The 26,406-nt window shown below is 33.6% G+C and overlaps 1 protein-coding gene across 6 annotated transcripts in view; it reads right to left on the reverse strand.

Moving 5' to 3' along the window:
* Window positions 1–328: 328 nt before the first annotated feature.
* Window positions 329–26,406, reverse strand: part of ERCC8 (ERCC excision repair 8, CSA ubiquitin ligase complex subunit) — a 56,271-nt gene continuing 30,193 nt past the window's right edge. For 2 of the 6 annotated variants that reach the window (XM_038530681.1, XM_038530686.1), the window contains 9 exons: window positions 26,114–26,195; window positions 25,002–25,070; window positions 23,761–23,839; window positions 21,938–22,038; window positions 20,737–20,861; window positions 20,372–20,428; window positions 12,239–12,436; window positions 7,565–7,645; window positions 329–1,383 (listed from right to left, as the gene is read on the reverse strand). In XM_038530681.1, the coding sequence (XP_038386609.1) occupies window positions 1,315–1,383; window positions 7,565–7,645; window positions 12,239–12,436; window positions 20,372–20,428; window positions 20,737–20,861; window positions 21,938–22,038; window positions 23,761–23,839; window positions 25,002–25,070; window positions 26,114–26,195 (861 nt within the window). In that variant the 3' untranslated portion in view covers window positions 329–1,314. The remainder of the gene's footprint in view (window positions 1,384–7,564; window positions 7,646–12,238; window positions 12,437–20,371; window positions 20,429–20,736; window positions 20,862–21,937; window positions 22,039–23,760; window positions 23,840–25,001; window positions 25,071–26,113; window positions 26,196–26,406) is intronic. The other 4 variants (XM_038530682.1, XM_038530685.1, XM_038530683.1 and 1 more) reach the window with 4 other exon arrangements.

Genomic DNA, 26,406 nt, shown 5'->3' on the forward strand with positions numbered 1-26,406 from the left:
AGTTTAAAAAAACATTTCCAGTTTCAATAACATTCTCAAAGTCATAAGCATCCTCACCATCCTCTTTCCAAGAGGAGGAAAAGTGATAGTATAATGGTCAGAGCTTGAGAAAATCAACTATAAAGTAAATATATGTTAAACATTTGGCCAGGAAGGTCTGATATGAGGCCTAATCCACACTTAAAAACTCAATTTTTGTACAATTGTTATTCAAGCTATAAAAACCCCTTTTCCTAGTCTCCTGCTGTTAAGAATCAGAAACAAGGAGAGTAAGATTAACTTCATGATAATCACTTGTGGGTTATTACAAAAGAAGAATCAAACAAAAGAAGAATAGAAAATAAAAATTTTATGACAATATTTCATGTTGAGCCAGATTTCCCACCAGGGCATTTCCTGCTTTAATGAATGAAACAGGACTTGGTCACGCTTAATGAGATTCACAGAAAGGGAGTTCAAGCAGGAGTACAAGGTGTACATTAAAATAAAGGAAACATGGGATTTCCTCCAAGTTAAAAACCTTCTGTGATGCATACTTTTTGGACTGAGTCCAAAAATATTTAACTAAAAGCTATACAATGGTTGATTAAATGAAATCGTTGTAAAAACTGAATGTATGAAAAAAAAAGATTAAAGAACTGGATGTTAACTTTTCAACTATCATTTTTGTTATGATTGTCTGCAGTAAAAGCATCATTGGAAGTGAAAATGAACAAGGTGATGGTACAGTTAGTAGGAGAAAATCAGTGCTGATAATCTTTACTTGCTCATCCTCTGACACTGCATCTTATACTTCACACAATGTGCTCAAAGTCCCACATGAGGGCCTGGGGATTGCCAGGATGTGTCTCAACAGAGAGGATTCAGTATAGAGAGTATACTATAACAACAAGGGCTGCCCCAGGCCATAGCAACAGGGATCAAGGAAATACGTTTTGATTATATAAACTATATAAAAGTTGGCTTCAGGATTTCATGCAAATACTACCCTCACTTTAAAATATGGGTGAAAAAATCACCCAAATTCAGGGCTAATTTAGCTGTCACCATATAGGAGGAAAACAATAGCAACAAAAACAGTCCTATTTTAAAAATTTCATCAATACAGGGGCACTTGGGTGGCCTTCAGCTCAGGCCATGATCCCAGGGTCCAGGGATCAAGCCCCTGCTCAGCCGGGGAGCCTGCTTCTCCCTCTCCTCCAGCTCCTGCTCTCTCCTTTGCTATCTTTGTCTCTCTCTCTCAAATAAATAAAATCTTTCAAACAAAACAAAAAGTTTCATCAATAGAGACACAAAAGTACTCAGGATTGAGAGTCATCCTTCCTCATCACTGCTACTCCATGCGTCTTCAAATGCTGGATTTAACTGTGATTTGGTTGTAGGCTAAAAAAGAAAAAAGGAAAATTTGATTGTTTTAACTCATAATTTTAGGTTCACAATATAGTTACATATCAAATGAAGAGCAATTACATTATTTTGAAAATAATAATTGTTAATTCAAAGTTAAAGTAACGTAATATCCCACATACAATGTAAGGCAATGTAACTTCATTTTAAATAGACAAGCCAGAATTTATCTAAATTACCAATATTTCCTTCAAAGTTATTACCTCAAAACGTATATATAAATTCATCTACATACACACACACACACACACACACTTGTGTGCGTGCACACGCTATGATGTTGCTATTGCTTATGGCATTTCTGCAACACTGATGAATTATCTGGAGAAGGTTGCACATTAACATACATGTGGCTAAGATTGGACTTAGGTCTATAATCTGACCTGACAGCCCAAGATATTAATGTTGGCAACTTTTTATTGTTTCGATGGACCAGACTTTACAAATACACAAACACCATATGTGGGGATAAAGTGTTCAATCAAACTGAGTAACACCATTTTTGGTCCAAAAACTAATATGAGTCATTAAGTACTGAGATTTACTTATTTTTTTCATAGCTGGTAAGACAGTTCTCAAGTGCATGAATAATTCGTCAAAACTGGTAACAGGTTTGTCATTAGCTCATAGGTTTTCCAGGGAGATTTCTTTGAAAGATATCATGCATTTGGATGGTGTTTATTTAAAACAACAAAACATCACAGTATTCTTACAACTTTAGAGCCCCCCCCCTAATAAAAATAATCAGCAACTTGAGGAATTTTAATGATCTGTGGCATTTCAAATCAATTTACTTTCTGAGAAAACTTTTTGGATGGCTACCTTCTTATTCTCTGGCAAATGACTAAAGGACTTTAAAGATGGACTCATTTTTTTGAGTATCTGGTCATTATGAGCCAGGTTTGCTTCTTATTCTAAGCTTTTACATTTGCTACAAGTGTGTTCAGACCTCAAATCCAACAACGTATTAGCATCAAAAGTACTCCTTTATTATCTTAGGTACTGCCTTTTACACTACACAGCAATGTTTTATGTTAAGAGGAACCCCTTAACATGTCTATGCATGTTCACTGCTTTTTGATATGACTTAGAATCTTAAAATTTAAACAGTGGTAACAGTAAGAGAAAGTGTGAACTTCTAGTAAATTCCCCAATATCATCCAGGATAGTCGGAAAAAGACATAATAATTTAAGTATTCTTCATGGCTGTTAAAGCTACAGATCAGAATCTATCACTTAAGCCTAATGCCCACTACTGGCACCATTATTAAACTTAATGTTGACTATCATTACTTAGTTGTACAAACCAAATTCTATGATATCTCAAATGTCCAGATTAAAAAAAAAAACTATTACCAAACCTCAGCTAATTATTCACTTCTTTCTAGCAGTCTACTGATTTTTTGTACCATACTAAAGTTTATTTTTTCATCCAAATGTTTACTGAATTTCCTGTCTTCCTGGGTTTATAATTTAACTACTAAATTAGGTTATTTAGTGAGAGTTTATTGAAAGATGTGTATTTCTTAACCATAGAGAACAAACTGATGGTTATAGGGTTGGGATGAACACGGGTGAAATAGGTGAAGGGGATTAAAGTACACCATCTGCTGAGTACTGAGTAATGCACAGAATTACTGAATCACTATATTGTTCACCTAAAACTACCATAACACTGTATGTTAATTATACTGGAATTCAAATTAAAAAAATAAATAAAGATGTTTTGTCCCTGGGGATTAGGTGAGTCCTCTCTTCCTACTCTACCTTTAGAAGCCTTTAACTCTGCCTTAGAAATCTCTCAAAAATGTCCCTCAGTGGATAAGCCACACAAAGGTCACGCTTCCTAACTTCACTATGGAAGTCCAATCATTATTTTTTTTTAAGATTTTATTTATTTATTCATGACAGACAGAGAGAGAGAGAGAGAGGCAGAGACACAGGCAGAGGGAGAAGCAGGCTCCAGGCAGGGAGCCCAACAAAGGACTCGATCCTGGGTCTCCAGGATCACACCCTGGGCTGAAGGAGGGGCTAAACCGCTGAGCCACTGGGGCTGCCCTGGAAGTCCAATATTAAACATTTAAATTTCATTTGAAAACTCAAGAGAAAAGCAAAATTATATTTTATTGTAAATTATTGTTATGAGCAAATAAATCAAGATTGTGAAAATTGAAATGAAATATTCATAAATTTTGATAAATACTATACTAATACACAAATACTATAAATTTTAGTGTTTATAGTAATAAAGGATAACAATATAAATGCATTATAGTACTATTCTTACAGTTAGATTTTATTGCTAAAAAAATCACAAATAAAACCTACTTGTAATTAAAAGCTATAGTAAGAATGTTGTATATGGATGTAGTACCCACATTACTGTTTGAGACCCATTGATGAAGTTTAACTACCATCTATTACTTTTCTCCATAACGACTCCTCCTAGTGGACATCCTTTTTATGCTTGAACCTCACCAGGCTGCCTGTTCTATTGACAGACAGTTGTAAATGTTATGGAGATAGAGAAGCATGATTTAGAAGGGATCTAGTTCAAGTCCAAATAATGGAAGAACAAAACCAACCCTCATATCTACCACATACACATCTTGGTATATTCTAAATTTCTTACTGGTATTATTGGAAAGTCTCTATGGGCGCAATATAGGGCTGTCTGTGTTGGCAAATGATTACAGCTGGCCTCAAACAGGGCTTTGAACTACATGGATCCACTTATATGCAATTTCTTTTTTTTGATAAATATAGTACGGTATTATAAATTTATTTTCTTTTCCTTATGATTTTAATAACATTTCTTTTCTCTAGCTTACTTTATTATTTATTATAAAAAATTTATTATAAAATACAGTACATGACACATATACAGAATAGATGTTAATTGGCTATGTTATGGGTAAGGCTTCCTGTCAATAGTAGACTATGAGTAGTTACAGAGGAGTTGAAAATTACACAAAGATTTTTGATTGCATGGGGGTAGGTGTCAGCATCCCAACCCTCTTCATTTTTAAGGGTCAACTGTACGTATCTACCCAGTGATAAATAAAACAGCTATGTATTGTGTGACTATCAAAATAAAGTATGATTCTTGGTGACAGGTCAGATTTAAACTATAATGTAGCTGCCCTATAGATTTAGGAAGGAAAAAATGATTAGAGTTATATAGGCTCGCCTTGACCATGACCAAGTTTTAGGAAAAGAGGGGAAAAGGAAGGCAGAGTCCTCAGAATAATAATAAAACAGACTGCCAATTAAGGAATGCATAGATTTATGCTAAAGACCATAAAACTTTTTCTTATCACCCAATGCCCTTCAATTTCTTAAAGTAGAACTAAATTCCCCCTCTGTCTTGGATACCAGAGGAAATACCACTAAAAGATTATATTTTGGTTGATGGGGAAGTAATCTTATCTCAATGGTGGATTTGAAAGGAGACTAAAGAACAATTTAGCTTGACGGTTCTGATATTTGGAGATATCATAAACTTGTCCTCAGTCCATAAAGGATGGCAGAACAGGGATTCAAACCCAGTTACCATTATGATTATTATTTAGTTTATCTGAAACTGAAGACTGAATAAGTGTATATAAATGTGCATGTTTTGTTTTAAGTGTGTTATTTCTGGGAAACTGCAGCATCATTTATTTGACAGGTGAGAGAAAAACACTTTTAAATATGAGTTAAATAGTAAATGTACATACATGCAAAGAGTAGGGTCTGGTGCAGATAGACTTCTCTCCTCAGATCTATACCATGATCACATTCATGTTCTACCTACATTCACAGGAATCTTTCAAACTACAGTTTTGTGAAAATTTTAGCACATACCATTTTATGAAAATGATGCTATCTTAAAGTGGTGTATAAACAGTATATTTTAAAATATAAGGTTTTTTAGCTCTAAAATTTAAATATAAAGCTAACTTGTTTTTTGCATATCTCTATTTGCTTTTCTACTTGTTCAGTTTAATTTCCCATTTGCAAAAATTCTTCTGGGATGAGAAGCTCAAACTATGACTGTAACAACATTGTACAAAATAAAGTATCAGTTACAGACTATATAAGTTAAGCAATTTAGTTTTTCTCTATCCTTTTTCCATATGTAAATCATAGATTTACTTTTATTTTTATTGTTTTCATTTGGTAAGTTATTGCTTTACCTTCTAACATAGACTCAACTGGTATTTTCTCTTTTTGGGGGGTTTCTTTTTTTATAGTTTTAACTTGGATTTACTGCATATAATAATTCCTAAACAGGAGGACACAGTAATTAAATAATGCAAAAAAATGGCTGAGCCGAGGTATTTGGCCATACTAAGCTTTCTTTTTTTTTTTTTTCATACTAAGCTTTCTATAAAAGAATATATTCAATCATTTAAAGCAGCTGTACACTAAAACTAATCAAAACCATAATAAACTAAATTAGACATATGATGAAATCTGAAAATCTTCATACAGCGGTTGGCTAGCTGCTTGAAAATTTACCACTGTGTTTTTTCTCTCTTTTATTTGGATTGGGGCAAAAGAAAGTAAGTGATAGGCTTTATACTATAGTAAATCACAGCAGTTGCGAATGTAGGTATGAAATAGATTTTGTCATAACTGCTAAACGGTACCAACCACCCCCATAAAAACTCATTTCTATGTGGTTTTGGACAGTCATGTTTTCACAAAGGAACTAAATACGTGAGAAATGTTTTTAGAATTTTAAACTTGCTCTACTAATACTTTTTATCTCCATTTAAGATGCTTTGTTTTATACCAAGACTTGGGTGAGATTAACTCATTTTTATACCAAGACTTGGGTAAGATTAACTTGTGTTTCTAACTGCATTATTTTATTTCCAACTTTAAAACATTATATATACAAACATTGGGTTTTAGACATTTGACTTTTCATATCCTAGAAATTAAGATAAACAGGGATGATTAACAGTGTTTAGTAAAATAATTTTTGGTGGGAATGATAGCACCTTTAGACAGTGTAACATAGAAGTAAAAAAAAATATAGAGGCTACTACTTAAGGCCAGGGGGCATGTCTTACTCATCTTTGTTTACCTACCACATTTTTAAGGCTCTTTATTCCCATTGCCATAGGTCATATTTGTATCAATTTATGCTCTAAGATAGGCACTAACAGACTGCTGGTAGGAATGTAAATTGGTAAAATTTGAGAGTGTGAATAAAAACCTTAGATATGTCAGACATGACAATTCAAGGGATAAAATCTACTTCTAGGAATCTATCCAAATAAGCAATCAGAAACATAAACAACTTATAAACAGGTATTTACCTTGATTTGGTTATAGTAATCAAAAGAAATGTCTCCAAATAGGTATATATTTAACTAAATTGTGATACATAAATGATAGCATGCTATGTTGTTAAAAACAAATTTACAAAATTATTAAACCAGTGAAAAAAATTTATTAAGTTAATAAAGTAGGATGCCAAGTTATGTGTCTCAGCATATATTAACTATGTTTAAACAACCATATATACATAAGAAAAAACATGAAGTAAATTCAAGTGTTAATAGTAATTCAACTTGGGATCCCTGGGTGGCGCAGCGGTTTGGCGCCTTTGGCCCAGGGCGCGATCCTGGAGACCCGGAATCGAATCCCATGTCGGGCTCCCGGTGCATGGAGCCTGCTTCTTCCTCTGCCTATGTCTCTGCCTCTCTCTCTCTCTCTGTGTGATTATCATAAATAAATAAAAATAAAAAAAAAAGTAATTCAACTTTAAAAATTTATGTTGTTCTTTCAATATTTTTCTGGATTTTCCAAATGTGTTATAACAGGCAAATTATTTTCAAAATATGGAAACAGCAAGACATGTTTTAAAAGTCTCTCTCATGGGGTGCCTGATGGTTTGCTCAGATGGTTAAGCGTCTGCCTCCAGCTCAAGTCGTGATCTCTGAGTCCTGGGATCAAGCCGTGAATCAGGCTCCCTGCTCAGTGGGGAGTCTGCTTCTCCCTCTCCCTCCCTGTACTCCACCACTAGTGCTCTCTCTTTCTCTCTCTCAAATGAATAAATAAAATCTTTGAAAAAAAAAAAGGTCTCATATGAAGTACATTAATAAAACTATTTTCTTTATGATTTAGAAGTCACTATATAATTTGTTTAAGTAATATTTACCTCATCATCATCTGGAACTGGTTCATATAAGGATGGTACCCAAGCAAGTATATTGCAGTCTCTGCTGCCACTATAAAGTTCCTATAACACAGAAAATAGAGATGTGATTGTGGGTCAATTTAAAGCTGATGTCAGTTTGAAATGAATACAGCATTTAAAGGACTAATTCTTAGGCTAGATCAATTAGATTAATTCTATTTCTATTCCCCAAAGAAACTGAGCTGATGCTTTTTGTTTGCTTGTTTAAGATGCAGTAAAGTTTTGTTTTGTATTTTAAAATATCATTAGGATATATCAGAGCTTGCTAACCTGAAAGTTTTAAAGAAAGATTCAACAACTTAGTGGTTTTTTTAAATTAATCATGGTATCCATTTAATTTAAATGTCAGAGCAGAGAAAAAAATGGGATCAAGAGTCTGTCCTTCTCTGTCAATAACTGAGTTGTAATAAAGACATCAATAAAGAAAACATTAATTTCTAGCTAAAATAGGCCAGAACTTCACAAAAAATATTATTTAGCTCACAGCTGTCTAACTGGCTGCTATTCAACAGAAGAGCATTAAGACCCATATGCCATGCCTACTGAGAAGTTTACTTAATAAGGGGAAGCTTGGGTTGATGCACAATCTATGTCAAAGTCTTTATGAATATGCTGTTTACACACAGCTGAACAATGTTCATTTCTGTCCTCAATAAAACTTAAGGAATATGTTATACTGTCTAGTATTAAAAACATTCCTATGGGTCAGTGAAATAGATACTCTCACATAAAAAGGGTATAAAAATTGGTATAATCTTTTTACAGAATAGAATCTCAATACAGGTCAAAAGTTTTTGTAAACATTTCTAAATCATGCCAAAGACATGAAATTCAAGGATATCAGCAGTCTTATATTTAAAATAACAAAATATGGAAATAATTGTCCAAAAGGAGGATAATGATTTACATGTAAATTTATGTGCCATTCACAGCATAAGATAACGATTAAATTTGTTTTTAAAGAATATTTAATGATATGGGAAAATATTCATTGTCAAGAGAAAAGAGAAGGCTATAAATCAAAGTCATCATGCGAAGGGAAAAAAGCAGGATGTAAAATCCTAGGTTAAAAAAAAAAAAAAAGTTATGTAATGGAAAAAGGTCTAAAAAGAAAAAAGAAGAAAAAACCAGCAAAATGTTAAGTGGTTATAAAACTCTGAATGACTAAGTAGTTTTTTTACACAAATTTATTTCTGTATTTCTACACAAATATTTTTTTTTCAACATGTTCAACATGGGGCTTCAATGTACAACCCTGAGATTAAGACCTGAGCCCAGATCAAGAGTTGAGCTGACTGAGCCACCCAGGAGCCCCCAAACATTTCTAATAGTGAATGTTTTTCTTGCTCTGCTTTGCAATTATTTATTTTTTATTATTGTTCATCTCAAAAAGTTTGAAGTATGGTACAATTAGTATTTTTTTTTAAAAAAAGAGTTCTAGATAAAGGGGAATTAAGATTATAAAGTTATTTATAGGAAACATAGATATAAAAATATTAAAGTAAACTTGATTTAGTTATACATTATCAAAGTTTCTGTAGGGAACAAAATTCTATAGACTGTATTGTTTAATGTTGAATATATAGTTATGCTAACTGTGGATGATGCAAAGATATTTTCAAATGTTCAGTGCATTTGAGTAATTGAATTTCTTAAGATACACACACACACACACACACACACACACACACACCTACCTCCAAGACAGCTTGGTCAGACAAGCTTACAAGGCAATTTATGGTTAAGTATTGCCACACTGATGGGGACAAAGGAAATTCTGCAGACGTTCAACAAAGAGAACTTACAAGAGACAGCACTTAAATTACAACAACTAATAAGGACTTCAGGTAAATGGAGGGTTCTGAATTGAGTATTAAAGTCTTGGGGTTGGATCCCTGGGTGGCGCAGCGGTTTGGTGCCTGCCTTTGGCCCAGGGCGCGATCCTGGAGACCCGGGATCAAATCCCATGTTGGGCTCCTGGTGCATGGAGCCTGCTTCTCCCTCTGCCTGTGTCTCTGCCTCTCTCTCTCTCTGTGACTATCATAAATAAATAAAAATTTAAAAAAAATAATAAATAAAGTCTTGGGGTTAAGTGTAAGTGTTCATTTAGGAAATTAGATTTTAAAAATTTCAACATATGAGACTAAGTTGATAAGTTGACATCATGAGTCCTGTTACTCTTTAATGGTTGAGTGTATACTTCCTTTGACCTAGGACATTCTCATACAATTATGGTGCATCCAACATAATAAAAAAATTCACAATGATATACTACTTTCAGCTAATTGCTAATTCTTAAATTCCATTCAAGTTTCACAAACTGTTCTGAATAAATGTCTTTTACAGCAAAAGCGTCCAGATTAAAATCATACAGCTGCATTTAGTTGCCATGTCTCCTAACTTCCTTCAATCTGGAACCATGACAATTTGAAGATACACACCAGTTATTTTGTAGAATGTCCTTCAAATTTTCCTATTTCTTCATGATTAAACTCAGGTGATGCATCTGTGCCACGACTATCACTGAAGGAATATCACATAACTGGATGTTAACTTTGATCATTTGATTAAGGTGATGTATGCCAGGCTTCTTCAAGGAAAAATTACACATTTTACATTTATAATTAGTGTTTTGTAGAGAGGCACTTTGGGACTCTGTAAATAACCCACTCCTCATTAGACTTACAATTTATTAGTTTATTTACTTATACCTGAATGGATTCATGGATCCCTATTTTAGTCAGTGGGTTATAATCCATTATTATCATCATTTATTTCTTTTTTTTTTCATTATTTATTTCTATGGTAGGTTATCTTGTTAGATTTTTATACTTAAAATTACCATAACTATCAATTTTGTTTTCAGATTGTGAATTCTATATAATATTTAATTTGGAAAAGGGTTCTACCGGTAAGTGGATGCAAAGTACTATTCTATTTCACTTTTGAGACTTAGAATTATTTTCCCTTTTTAAAAATCATAATGGGGGCAGCCCCGGTGGCTCAGCGGTTTAGCGCTGCCTTCAGCCCAGGGTGTGATCCTGGAGACCCGGGACTGAGTCCCACATCAGGCTCCCTGCATGGAGCCTGCTTCTCCTTCTCCCTCTGCCTATGTCTCTGCCTCTCTCTCTGTCTCTCATGAATAAACAAAATCTTTAAAAAAAAATCATAATGGATCTAATGGGATAAGAGTTGGAAGCTGTCTGATGTTGTGCAGTGATTCAAAATCCAAGTACGTAGCACCTACAGATCTGGTATTAGTCAGGAGGCAACTGGCTCAGGTTTCTGGCTGTGGTTGGCTTGTCTCAACTATTCCAGGGACCGATGGAAATCAGTATCTTGGCATTCTTTTAATCTCCTCTCGGCACACCTGTTACAAAGTTCTGATTTGGTGGAAAGCAGTAATTTATAGTCGGGATATCTGGTTTAAAATCTTGGCTGTGTCTCTGAGTGACTCTGCATAAGAGATGAAATATTTCAAGAATTTCTTTGAATAGATAACCACGCTCTGTGCAAACCACATGATGTCACTTCTCTGATGTTTTAGTCTTCTTTGCCCAGAAGTTATTCTAAAAATATTTAACAACTAGTACATCAGGATACTGACCAATCAGAAGAGGTAATAGCCATAGAGTGGGAGCAGGATCAAGAAGGTCCCTCCTAGGTCCTGGGTTGAGGTATAATCTAGGAAGCCTCAGAAAAGGGGGTGAAGCTACAGGTCACTTAAGGGCCGTAGTGCAACACCTATTTAACAAACAGTAATATATGTATTTGAATATTTTAATAATAGCTATTGCCATACAGATGTGTGCTGGCTGAAAAATAAGCGCTGTATATCTTACTGTAGTATCAGACACAAATTAAGTAATTAGCATTAACGAATAAATGATAAAGAACTTCACCAGGTGATGAACTCCTTCCTAGTTCTTATAATATGGAATTTTCATCCTATCAGTATTTAAGTCTTATGAGCCTCATTTTCTTTACCTACAAAATACAGAAAATACCAACAGTCTTGCTATATTAGAGATTTATTTAAAGGAATACATGAGGTAATTTGTGCCAATATTCTCTGAAAAAAAAAATAATCTGCTCTGTTGGTAAAACGAGGAGTGGGATAGTCACAGAGTCCCAAAGTGCCTCTATAAAAAACAAACAAACAAACAAAAACCGTAAGTATTTAAGAAATCATGTAAGTTACAACACTCAAAATTAAACTGATCAGCCACTGGCAGAAAACAGAGAGGAAACAAAATGAGACAGACTTGCACATACATAAATCAACAAAAACTGTACTTTGAGATTAGACACATGTATTCCAACTTTTCCCAAAATATTGACTACAAGACATCATTTTAATTTGCTAGAGATTTTCATCTGGTAAATAAATGAAGCCCATATGCAAAAGAAAGAATTTATCTCAGTCAAGTTGCACAGTATTATATTGATTCATACAAATATTCTATACTATCTAAAACTCTATACTGTATAATCCTCTATTTAAGAAATCCTAGCTCAAATGTGGATTAAAAGTATAATTCCTCAGACTGAAATCACAATTTACTCTTTCATATACAACTACTCTGACAAGCTAGCTACCTGAACATTTTCAATTCCTTTAAGGATCATTCTTACCTGGAAATTAGACTGGAACACACAGCAGTCAACACTTTTATAATGTCCCTTAAGCATAGTTATCTGTTCTCCTGAGTAAATTGTATAAACAGCAATGGTGCTACCATATGGTACAAAAACAAATTCTGAACTGCAGCCATAGGAGACAGTGAATTTCAATCCTTTTCTGCTGTCATTACAAACTTTTCCATAGTTTACCTGTAGGATGTAAAATTGTAACATTACTCATTTCTTAAATCTGAATTAAAAAGACAACAAAGACTAGAAAAAACATTTACTTAAAATATTGCATCATACTATGGAAAGGGCTGTACCAAGTCTAAAGAAAATGATCAAGGTCCTAATAGAAAGAATTAATTCACATAAGAGGAAAATACAAATAGTACAAAAAAATTCACAAAAGCAAATGTTTACATTTAAAGTAGAAATAAAATGCGAATTAAGGTAACTTAAATTATTGCTTTAGACCATTTAGCAAAAATTTCAAGAAACCCTGGGACAGTGAATACTGCTACAAGTGAAGTAACATGTTGGTGACACTGTAATTTGGTCATTGCTTCTAAAAGGCCAAATGATTTATTATGCAACAAAATACAAAGACGTTCTTTTTTGGGGGGGGGTGTATAACTTTTTATTTTAAAACATTTTTAATTGTGGTAAAATACATACAGCATAAAATTTGCCATCTTAACTATATTTAAGTGTACCATTAAGTGACATCATATTCACATTGTTGTGCCATCATCATCAACCTCTAGAACTCTCTTCATCCTGAAGAACTGAAACTCTGTACCTACTACACAAGAAAGTTATTCTTACTCCTTGACCTACTAATTACTCCTGAGAATTTATCTTAGGGAATTAAACAGCAAAAAGCTGTATGCCCAGAGGAATTTGATGAAGCATTATCTAGAATGGCAAAATAACTAAAAATAGATGTAAATTCCTAATAATGTTACAACTTAGTTTATATAGTAATTAAAAATCATAATTATGAAAACTATGCAGGAAATAAGGATTAAAAACTAAGTATAAAAAAAGCAGAGAACACAAATAGTGTGTATATAACTGCAACTTTATATAACTACATATTTAGGACAAAAATAAAAATTCTGTGCCTGTATGCCAAAGGCACAAGCCCAACGTCAGCATCGTCTCAGCAGTTCAAAAAGCAAAATTCCAGGTTCTATCCCAATCCCACTCAACTAGAATCTACATTTTAACCAGATCCCTAGGTTATCTAAAGGCTCATCAAAGTTGAGAAGCTTTGGGCTAAAGAAATGGACAGTGAGGTTTATTTCCTGCTGATAATTTAGATTAAGTGGTTTAGGGTAGGTGTAAAACCAGTAGCTAAACATTTGAGAATTATGAGCATGGAGATCACCAAAGACTCCCAATACTATGGCTAACACTAGAGTTTTGAGAGTGATTTATCTTTTCCTCTTTTTGTAAAGGTTAGTTGGGAGAGGGAGGAGAGAGAGAGAGAGAGTGTGTGTGTGTGTGTGTGTGTGTGTGTGTGTATAAATACATAGAAACAGGGGTGCCTGGGTGGCTCAGTTGGTTAAGCACCTGACTCTTGATTTTGGCTCAGGTCGTGATCTCAGTGGCCTGCACTGGGCTCTGCACTCAGCAGAGTCGGCTTAAGATTCTCTCTCTCTTAAAAAAAAAAAAAAAAAAAAAAAAAGATTCTCTCTTCCTTTCCCTGTTTGTGTCATCTCGCTAAAATAAATGAAATCTTTAAAATATATACAAATGTATATATACATTTGTATATATTTTAAAGATATATAATAAATACTGAGGCCCAAATGGACATATACTGATAATCTATGGATACTACGCTTGCCTTACCCACCCTTCAGGTTAACATCTGACTGAAATGGGAATATGTATTCAGTTATCCCACTGCAGCAGGGGTAGAATGAAACATTAAAATATTAAACTAACATTCAGTAGACTTGGTTTGTAGAAATCCATTCTACTCCCCACCCACCTTTTTCTTTTCTTTTACCTCTTATAAGTACTGAATGACTTAGCCTCTGAGTTTCATTTTTCTAATCTGTTAAATAGAAATAGGATCATTTAACAGTTAATGTGAAAAATCAGATGAAATAATGTGTATGAGAGACCCAGAACATAAAGGTATTCAGTATGTCACTAGATTTATTAATTCCTATATATATTTAAAAGTATAATTCATTTGCATCTTTTGATCCTGTATGTGTAAATATTTGTAGAACAGTGGGGAAGGAGAATGGAGAAAAAAACACACATGTCAACTAGAAATTCCCTGCTCCTGCTAGAAAAATTTTGAACTGCTAGACTGTGATGGCCTTATTTTTTTTTTAACTTTTATTTATTTATGATAGTCACACAGAGAGAGAGAGAGAGAGAGGCAGAGACATAGGTAGAGGGAGAAGCAGGCTCCATGCCCGACGTGGGATTTGATCCCGGGTCTTCAGGATCGCGCCCTGGGCCAAGGGCAGGCGCTAAACCGCTACGCCACCCAGGGATCCCTGTGATGGCCTTATTTACATTTATCAGAGGATCTAGCTATAAGGCCTGAGTTCTTCCCACTCTACTACATTCTTTCCCAAATATGAACTGGAAAGTGTTAGATGAGGTACGAATATTGAACTAGTTATCTAACTCTTGTTTTTGTCCTTAGGCACCCCTAGTCCAAACCATCCTGCAACTTATGGTCCTATTAATCTTTGTAAATCACTGCTGTGATCAAATCACTCGTGGACTCAAAATCATCAGTATCTTTTCAATACCTATGGAATAAAGTTCTAATAATGGATTAAGGAAAGGAAGGATCATTCACCAATGCTCACTATGTGTCATACATTATACTAGATGATTGTTTAAGGTTCCCATTTTATGACAATGTATGCTTACCAATGTATGATAAATAGCATGATGTGTATTATTATAAAAGTACTGTAGAGGGGAGGCTCCTTTTGGCTATGATGTCTTAAAGGTGGCATGTACAGGCTTTTAAAAGGTTTTGAGGGGCACCTGGGGGGCCCAGTGGTTGAGCAACTGCCTTCATCTCAGGTTGTGATCTGGGATTGAGTCCTGCATCAGGCTCCCGGCAGGGGGCCTGCTTCTCCCTCTCCCCATGTCTGCCTCTCCCTCTGTGTCTCTCATGAATAAATAAATACATAAAACCTTAAAAAAAAAAAAGATTTTGATAGGAGAGGAAGATATGAGACTTTGGATAGGATGAATCCCTTTATTTTTCCAGGAAATACATACATTTAATCACCAAATGAATACCTACAGTGACAGAGATTCCATCACAAGGCAGCTTATTTTATTGTCAAACAATGATCAGCATAATGATAATAAAGACAGGTAGCATTTACTGACAACATTTGCTGTAAATATCAAAGTGCTTAATGTTTTACAAGGGTTATTTCATGTAATACTTAAAACAGTGCTATGAGATAGCATTATTATGCAAAAAGAAAACATTTAGAAAGGTTAAGTATTTTAGTTGAGGTCTTTGGGGTAGCAAATGACAGAATGAAAAGCTAAATCTCAACTGTACTAATCAAAAACCACAATGCTACATTGTGGCAAATGATTTTTCCTTCATTCCATGACCTGATGATCACAGGACATTCTTCTCCAAGTAAGCACTGGGTACTTGGAAGCATTTAAGCCAGACGAGAGGAATTACAGAGGTTGTGTCTGAGATGAACCTTGAAAGCTGAGAAGCATCTAGGACAGGAAGGAGAACTACACTATTTCAAAGCAAAGGCAGGAGTCTGTGCAGCAAAAGGAAGGGCAAGAGAGCACAGTATTTTTCAAAACCTCTAAGTAGTTCAGTAATGACAGAGAAAAATAAGGTAAAGTGACAAGACATAAAGCCGGTGAATTATAAGATACAGCTTATGAAGGCTCAGTGTGCAATAGGCAAAAGCATTGGTTTTAATTACCTAGAAGTGTTAAGGAAACAGTGAGAGACTTCCACTGGGAGATCAGTTTAGGAAAAGTTAGAATATTAAACTAATTAAATAGATCATGAGAACCCAGAGTGAGGCTGGAAGGGAAGACGGATATGAAAAAAATTAAGAAAGAATTAAGAGGACGTGTAATTCATTTAATACAAGGGACAAGGGGCAAGGAAGAATAAAGGATAAACTTCCAATTTCTAGATATCAGTCACAGTGAATGATAACAGCAGTAACTAAAACAACCAACACCAGAATAGGTACTATAATTTTTTTGTTCTTTTGTTGTACCAAAAGCTGTCTCTCTGTGCATTTTTCCTGCACGTACTTGTTATGTTCTCTAAGGTAATGGTCCCTAGAGTGCAGTTCACACACCACGAGGACCCTGCAAGATAATCTAGTAAGGTGTGAGAAGAAAACATAAGAATTCTATTTTTTGATCTCATTTTTACTTAAAAAATAAGAAATTAATCTTTACACATAGGTTCACAACAGTATTTGTATATAACTTACAAATAATTATACACCCATTAGAAGTATGCACTTACACTTTTTAAAATTTATTTAATTTTATTTTTAATATTCCAAGTAAAAATTTATTTACTTTCTTAAAATCCTTACATTTAATACTGCTTCTAATTTATCACAGGAATTACTTCTCCAAAATGTTAATCATAGCTGGATTGAAAGAGTGTTTGGGAAATGTGGCAATGTTGCTTTTATAAATATACCACATTACATGCTTCTCCCTCTGCCTGTGTCTCGGTCTCTCTCTCCTCTGTGTCTTTAATGAATAAATAAAATCTTTTTTATAAATAAATACATAAATAAACCAACAAACCAACCAACCAACCAACCACATTACAAAACAACAAGCAGCAAAAGCTACTGAGGTAGGTCCAGAACCGTTAGTTTAAAATAAGGAAGAGAAAGAGAAGTATCTCTGAAGAACGAGAATATCTAACTACCAGATCAAACAAAAAGAAAATTACTCAAAGAGAACATAATAAAAAGGCTTCAGAATTTGCAAAGAAAACAAATATATTTACAACTTTAAGGTTAGGATTAAAGTTTTCTTATTTAACTTATGTATTTTTCTTGATACTTGTTTTTAAAATTTAGAAGTTTCTACTGAAGAGGAAAAGGAGATGTAAAAGATGAAGCCCTCTTAAAAGCAAAAAGGAAGCATAAGAAAAAACAGTAAGAGAAGCATAAAATGGGAGAAAAGGTTATACCACAGAGAACTATCAAAGTAAGTCAATGGTACAAATTCTATTGTTGCCAATGGACACCCTCCATACACACCTTTTTAAAACTAACTAGGGGTGCCTGGGAGGCTCAGTTGGTTAAGCGTCTGCCTTTGGCTCAGGTCATGGTCTCAAGGTCCTGGGATCTCGCCTGCATCAGGCTCCCCACTCAGTGGGGAGCCTACTTTGCCTTCTCTCTCTACCCCCCACCCCCTACCACTCAAGCATGAACATGCGCTCTTTCTCTCTCCATCTCAAATAAATAAAATCTTAAAAAAAAAAAAAAAACTAACAAGGGTGCTACCAATAAGGCAACGTCACACAATAAAAAGTTATTTATGGTACACCTATTATTTAACAGGTATTTAATTATTTACTACCCTTTTCATACTTCCATTATATCCTTAAAATTACTGTTTAGGTATATAATAACCCCAATTTATAAAGATGGAGACATTAAAACTCCTACCATAGTCCTTCATAATGTCATCTTAAATAAACTGACTAAGGTCGCAAATTAATAAATGGCAGGACTGGAATCAGTTTCCAATTCTGACAGTGCTCTAGGTATTTGAAGACTGTGTGTTTCCACTGAGAGTTTCTTTTTCTGGGATTGATGTCTCCAGTTCTTTTAAGTGTCCTCTGGAGGTGAGTTTCTGGGCTACTCTAGTCATCTTTACATGAATGACTTTTACTTAGATAAAGTCAATTTTAAAATGTATTATCTGTTCTAAACACACTATTCAAGAAATGGACTTACTACTAACACAAACCCATAAGGTATGAGTATCACCTTCAAGGAGAGAAAAATGGAAAATCACACTAACAATTTATATATATAGTCAATACTGTTAATTTTTTTAAGTCAATACTGTTTATACTTATCACATTCACCTTTGATGCACATGCCAACCTACCTTTCCAAAGTGACCCTGTCATATTACTACTCAAAGGCCTTTAGCGGTTTTCCATTTCACCCAGAGAAAAAGCCTAAGCCCTTACACAGAGGCCTAGCCTGTATCCTCTGTTGTCCTTTCCTTCTGTTCCTCACCTCCTATTTCTCTCTCCCTTGCTTCTTCTATTTCAACATAAGAGCCTCTTGGATATTCCCTGGATATCCCAAGATCCTGCCTCAGGATCTTTCTGCTTCCTTCCTCTGCCTGGAATGCTCCCCTTTCCAGATATCTGATGGCCCTCTCCTTCATTTCCTTCAGGCCAAATATCGTCTTCTCAATGAAACATACCCTGACAGCCCTATGCAAAAATGCAATTCCAACTTCCCAATATTTTCTACGCTACTTTCCTTACTTTTCTTCATAGCACTTGCTACATCTAAAATATATTTTATCAGAGGACCTGGTGGCTCAGTGGTTGAGGATCTGCCTTTGGTCACGTTGTGATCCCGGGATCCTGCGATCGAATCCTGCATTGGGCTCCCTGCAGAAAGCCTGCTTCTCCCTCTGCCTATCTCTCTCTCTCTCTCTCTGTGTCCCTCATGAATAAAAATAAATGAAATCTTAAAATAAAATAATAAAATAAAATAAAATAAAATAAAATAAATTTTATCCATCCATCTATTTATTGACTGATGGATGGATGGCTTTCTTCCTCTCCCTAGAATGTAAGTACATTCACTTACATTCTAGGGAGGTAATGTGAAGAGAGGACTTATCTGTTTTGTCTGCTGCTGTATAATACTGTCTGGAAAACAGGAAGTGCTCAATAAATACTTATTTGACAAATGAATGAAATGAGAAAAGAAAGGTGTGGCCTGATTAGAAACATGATACCAATATAATGAATGGAAGATTCTAAATTAGTTTGCAATGCCTGAGTTTCTAGTCTGAGATATGATGGAGAAGCACTTCAAAAAATACATAAAAGATTAGCAACTCTAAAGTAATCTAGTATAAACAATTTTGGCCTTACAGTAATATTAGAATTTAATAAAAGAAGTGATATTTAAAGTACCTAAAAGAGAATTAGCTAGAAAGGAGGTTAAAGAAAGGAATATGAAATGGGGCACCTGGCTGGCTTAGTCAGAAGAGATAGCAATTCTTGATCTAGGCATTTTGAGTTTGAGGCCCATGCTGGGTATAGAGATTACTTAAGTTAATAAATAAATAAACTTAAAAAAAAAAAGAAGAGGGGATCCCTGGGTGGCTCAGCGGTTTAGCTCCTGCCTTTGGTCCAGGGTGTGATCCTGGAGTTCCGAGATCAAGTCCCACATCAGGCTCACTGCATGGAGCCTGCTTCTCCCTCTGCCTGTGTCTCTACCTTTCCCTCCTCTCTCTCTCTCTCTCTCTCTCTCTCTGTGTCTCTCATGAATAAATAAATGAAATCTTAAAAAAAAAAAAAGAAAGATGATTAATATCAATACCTACTTTAAAGCATTAAATAAATGCTATAAGGGGTTTGGTATAATTACCATTGTGGTTAAAGTGGAATCTATAGTCAAAAAGTGGAATCTATAGTTGCTTTTCAGCTGTTTTAACTCAGGCAAATTAACCATTTTCTTATTTCCTCATATGTTAAATTGGTATTGTAACAGTAACTACTTTCACAGTATTGATTTGATGATTAAATAAGACTCTATATGCTTTGGCACATGTTATATGTTAATTTTTATTAAAACAGTATCTGATACATAAGCTCTTAATAAATATTAGCTATTACTATTACCACCAAATTACAAACTTACTAGCTTATTCTGAATGTTCCTAAACCACAGGTATGGCTGGTAAAGACCATCACGTAAATTTTTAAAGTGTTAGAAATTAAATACATTAGAATCTAGTACATTTAAAACACATTTATTCCAGTATTAAAGTACTATATTCTGGTATTGTAACATTCATCTTAGATTTTGTTTATAAGTCATATATAGTATAAAATTTAACTATTTAACTTTATAATCAACATACCTGAGAGATATGGTACACTTGCATCATGCACAGTGGCTCAGTAGAGCAGTAATTCTCCTAAGTGGGGAGAATGTGGTGGGGGTACAGTAGGGTAGGTTGTCCTATGCTGAGAGTTATTACTTCACATAATGGAAAAATACAAAAAGAAAACTGGGATACAGACAAAAGAAAAGAGTTAAATCTACAGAAGAACACCAAATGTATTTTATAGATCCATTTTTTAAATATATATTCAAAAGGTTAGAGGGCCACCTGGCTGGTTCAATTGGTAGAATATGTGACTTTTGATCTTGGGGTTGTAAGTTCAAGCCTCACACTGGGTGTAGATTACTTAAAAAAAAATGGAGATACTTAAAATTTCTTACTAGTGTATTTTCTCCACTGGAACTATTCCAGAGCCTCATCCGATTATCCGTACCAACAGTAAGGAGATGAAGCCCATCATTTGTAAAACATAAGCCATTAACTTTCCCATTATGAGCAGTGTTTGCTGCAATGAAAAATACAATTCAGTTAATCTACTCTTGTATTCAGCACACACTTAATGCTTGATAATAGTTATTTAAACTTACTTTATTAAGGACAACTATCTGAATTACTTAAAATAAACAAGTTGATTATATTTGGATTATTTGAATATAATAAGCTATATATATTAGAACCATAAAAATAGAGAAAAACAGAAAAATAAAAGAGAAAGAAATTTTGCTAAATACAAGTTTTCAGAGTAAGCTGTGCAATCAAACTCAATTGAATGCATGTCCACTAAAATTTTAAATTAATAAATACCTTCCAAATTTCTCATATACTATTTCTATCTTTAATCTAAAAACCATTCTATGGACTATTAAAAATCAGTAATACTATTATTCAGTATTAAAAAAAACCTTCAATAGGGAAAGAATAACTGTTCTAGTTTCAATCAAAATTTGTATTATTTTCAAAACGATCAAGTTTGAGAAAGTATAATTTTCAAAAAGCCGGATTAATTTAAACAGATGATTAAAACAGTAATAAAACTGTATGTAGTTCATTCTGGTCCACAATTAATTATAAATCAGAATCTTAGCCTATACAGAACTTAAATTCTAGGGGTGTCCGGATGGCTCAGTCAGTTAAGCATCTGACTCTTGATTTCACTCAGGTCATGATCTCAGGGTCCTGCTATGGAGCTCTGCTTCAGGCTCTGCCATCAGCCTGGAGTCTGCTTAGGATTTCCTCTTTCCCTCTAACCAATATCTGCATGTATATGCATGTGCTCACGTGTTCTCTCTCTCAAATACATAAATAAAATCTTAAAAAAAAATAAATTCTATTTAAAAATGCAACTGAGGTACTTTGTCACCTGGATAGCAGCTGAGACATTTAAGACAACTTGCACATTTTCATAATATGACCACAATATGGTATGTATGTTTAGAAATCAATTTATTATAAATGTCATTTTTTAAATCATAAAATTTGCCACTTGTCAATATACATTAATTACTGGGTTTCAATTAAAAATTTTCAATATAAAAAAATACTATTGTTGGCATATTTCCATAGTAATGTATTCTTCATTACCTGATTCAACAGCTTGTGACTTTTTTCCATTATGCTGATCAAGAGTAATTAAACATCCTGATGCTCTTCTCACATCCCATAATTTTACTCTACTGTCAGCACTAAGAAGAAATAAATATTACACTGACATATATAGCTATGACCGTGACTGTACTCTTCACCTACCTTTCCAGTATTATAGCACACAGAGGTCTTAGTATATTAGTGTAAATATATTTGTACATTTGGGTCATTGTACTTTTGCCTTTTCATCAAATATTCAAAGTCAGTAGCAAAAAGCAGTGAAAATAATTGAAAAAAAGGTAACCATTTTTAGATCATATGGACAGAATTCTGCTGGTTCTTAATAACATTAGCACGTTCCTTCCCCAAAACTAGTTAGCTTTAGCACTTGCTCAAGAGCAAGTTTGTTACTACATCGTTTCTATTGTTTGTTATTCAAATGTTTTCTAGACAATCAAGCAGTTAATTTTACTTTAAGAATTCATTTGGCATGAATTTGGTATTTCTTTTAATATGAAAAAATTAAGGTGAATAATGAGGACAATACATTTATATTAGGTTTCCTATATTCAAATCAATCTTTGCCAGATATACAAGAACTAAATTTAATAAATTTAATGTTTCTTGGAAATCTGACATTTATTTTTATTTTATCTCAAGTAAGTGAAAAAAATAAAGGCAAAAAAAACCAAAAAAAAACACAAAAAACCCATGACCACATATCAGTTCCAGCTTCTAAACTACTCCTAAAGAAAATATAAATCAGTTTAATTGATGCTATCACATTCTCAAAAAGGGTCTTAACAATATTCTAACACATTGTGTTTATCTAAGCCCCTTTAATTAGAAAAAGCAATACAATGCATTTTTATAAGCCCATTTCTAACTTACATATCTTTTACATAGATACAGGACTTATCTCTTCCTATAATCTTGATTCTTTTCACAGGTCACTATCAAGCCCAGTTAATTAGAATAGCAAGCAAAAAGCTAGCATTTCCTATTTTCAAAATGATCTTCTTTCTTTCCAGCTGGGGAAGAAGTTTCCAATGGCATGAGTCTGAGGACTTAAGTACTTTCTGAAACATAAGATTTGGACATATCTGATTCCTAACGTTGATTACTAGATCCATTCTTATATTGATTCAAATTCCTAGGGTACTCTGAGAACTAAAACCTCTTAGCTCCCCCATGATTTGAGGAAAACCAAGTTAGGCATGAACAATAAAATATGCCCTATCATGGACACACAACCAGCACTCAGCTTCTCACCTTCACACTTCTTTCGCCAGCCTTCCTACAGCTACATTCTAGACTTGTTCTACTCCAGAAAGCACAGATCTCAATATCACATTCTGTAAACTATTAACAGAAGCTTCTCTGAGGACTAAACTGCTTGGCTCATGGTAGGCAGTCATTAAATATTAGTAAATTGAATCAATGAATAAATGTTGAATTAGATTCAGAACCTCTGTATTAAAGAAAACAAAAAGAAATGCTACTATTTTAAAATTAAGTCTTATACTTGGGTAGAAAAAAAGACACAAGACAGTTTTTTCAATGGGTAGTACTAGCAGATTTGCATTGCTACAGAGATTGTCTTGTTTTCTCTGTTTTAAAAGGTGAGCACTTTCAAGATATATAGTCAGGATTAGGATTATGATACAAAGAAAGATTTCTTTTGATGATAGGACTTAAAAACTGTAACTCAATTATTTAAATGGCCTAATTAATAACTAAATATGCATCTTATAAAAATAGTGCTTTCCAAATTTTTACCATTAATTATTAACTTGAAAACCAAATAATTTGCATGTTACCTTGCAGTTGCCAAGACATATTCACAACGTGGTGACCAGGAAACTGCCAATATTTCTTGTCTGTGACCTGCAAATATAACTGTATGAAGTCTTGTAAAATACTTGAAAAATAAAAAGATACAATGTAATTAAACATAACATTTGGAAGAAAGTGAAGACTAAATATTAAAAAATAAATTGATATAATCATCCCCTTTTCACATTTATAATAATCTATGTTTAAATATAGTATGAAGTCTGTGGTGCATTTCTCCCACATGTTATCTTATTATAAATGGCCTGGTTTTGCCTTGGAAAGAATGGTCAGAGCAAGTGAGTCTTTCTTTTTTAATAAAGCTGTTAGATGAAAAAGTCAATCCATTGAAGTAATATAGCTCAATCTCATTTACCTACATCTACCACAAAAAACCCACTGCAACAAATCATACAAGTGAAACATTGTATAGAATAAAAATGGTTTCTAACTTTTTAGAAAGTTATAATAAAAACTGTCTTAAAATTCATGATTGTAGAAAGCATTTGGATACATTTTTTTCTACAAAGCACAGGCTTATATAAGTTCATAGATAATTCAGCATTTTAATTCACTTTTGCCTAAATGGATTATTTAGATATTTTCATCTATGTAACTTATGTTATTAGAGATTCATGACAATGTAAAACAAATGCTATCCATTTCACCAAGTTCTCTCCATATATTATGTGTTTCTCAGAAATGAATAAAAATGTAAATTTCTGGATTATAACCCATCTTTCCATTGTCTCGAATCGGATGGCCTAATACTGATAACAAAGTAGCAAAAATACTTAAATTAACATATCTTAGCTAAAATATTATTCTAGTACCTTTTTCTAAAATATTTGCACTCAGGGAAAAAAAAGCACCTAAATATTAAGAATGTTTACTTAGCCAGAACAATATTAAACAATGTTTGTAAGACAAGTGAATCAATGTTAAGTTTCATAAAAAACTTTTTTTAAATGTAGAAATAAGAGGTGTTCAGCTAGACTTTCCATATCCTTTGAGTTTATCCTATGGCTATTGTTTATATAAATGCCTGCTCAATAGTTCAGTTTTATAAGAATAATGCACAGAAGGATCTTTATTTCCCTGTTGACTTTTAACAACTAGTACAAAATACATCAGTCATGTCAGTTACAAAGAATACATTGTTAGTAACGTTTCTTTTTATTGAATGGTTCACTCAAAGTAGTTGTTGTTTCAAATAAAAAAAAAATACCCTGTAAAATGTGGGAGCAGGATCCAGACTTTAAGTCACAAAGCTGTACTTTGGGCCCTCTAGTACCGACTGTAAAAACAAAAACAAAAATGGTTTAAGATAATTTTATTATGAATCATCACCAAAAGGAAACAAGAAACTATCTTTATGATTCATGGTATCTTCTCTGCATTCATGTAGAAATATAAAAAACGTATGCCAAAAATATACTTCAAATCATTTTTAATGTTATAAGTAGAAAATTTAATTGCAGTCATACCTTAGTACTAAGAGAGGTCTATTATTGCATTACTTTTTAACATTTAATTTTGAAATAATTATAGATTCACCCAAAGTTGCAAAGATAGTACAGAAAGACCCTGTGCACCTTTCACCCATGTTGTCCTAATGGTTGTTAGGTTAAGTAACTATACCACAGTACCAAAACCAGGAAATCTGTACTGCTGCAATGTGTATGCATAATTCTCTGCTATTTTATTACAGCAAATGATTTTATTTAATACCTCAGCCTTTCCATACTAATGATAAACTTCCAATCAAAGACTCTGGACACAGAATGAGTGGACTTCAAGGGCAAGTTAGTGGCCAACTCTTCTTACAGATGATGCAGCTGACTAGTATCTGGAGGTGAAGATGTTCATTGCAGTGCCACTCAAATAATGGAATCATAGGGACCTGATACCAGGAAAACATTTTTTTTTTCTTCACATATGAAAACTCTTGTTGCAGATGCTTTCATAAAAATGTTTAAATTTGAATAATACAATCTTAGAGAAAAGGAAATAATTTCCATTTTTTTACTGTGTCGAATTGAAAAAGTTGCCAAATTTGGTTCATGTAAAATCTCTGAAATTTTGGTGGCTGAAAATTAACTCCCTAGGGAACAGAAATGCACTTTTTTAATCTTTGAATCCTAGCCACTAGGCAGTGCTCGACTTGCACAATACCAATAAAACTGGATGTTTTAAATAGTAGTATACAGTTGAGCTTTTTTTTTTTTTTTTAAAGGAATTGTGATATTGATCTGGGTTAAAATGTCTATCAAAACTAACTAGGTATTAAAAGGGAGCAAGTTTCAATATGTTGAAAAGCAAAAGAGTACAGGTACAAACCTGCTACCAAACAGTGCTTGGTGGCAACTGGAGACATATGATGACTATAAACGGTTTCTTCAAAATTAAATACATCTGCAGTCTGATAATCAAAAGACATTTAAAAAGTATAAGTTCTAATTATAATCACAAAAGCAGTAAACTTTCTATTTACTTATCTCCACATTGTTAGCAATTTTTAAATGACTGTTAACAATTTATTTGACTGATACATGGGAATGTGATATCCTCAAAAACTTCTTAATTTTAAATTCGGAGTTAATTTTTAAAAAATTATATTTATTTATTTGAGA

The sequence above is a fragment of the Canis lupus genome, chromosome 2 (assembly GCF_011100685.1).
Source record: "Canis lupus familiaris isolate Mischka breed German Shepherd chromosome 2, alternate assembly UU_Cfam_GSD_1.0, whole genome shotgun sequence".
Classification (NCBI taxonomy): Eukaryota; Metazoa; Chordata; class Mammalia; order Carnivora; family Canidae; genus Canis; species Canis lupus.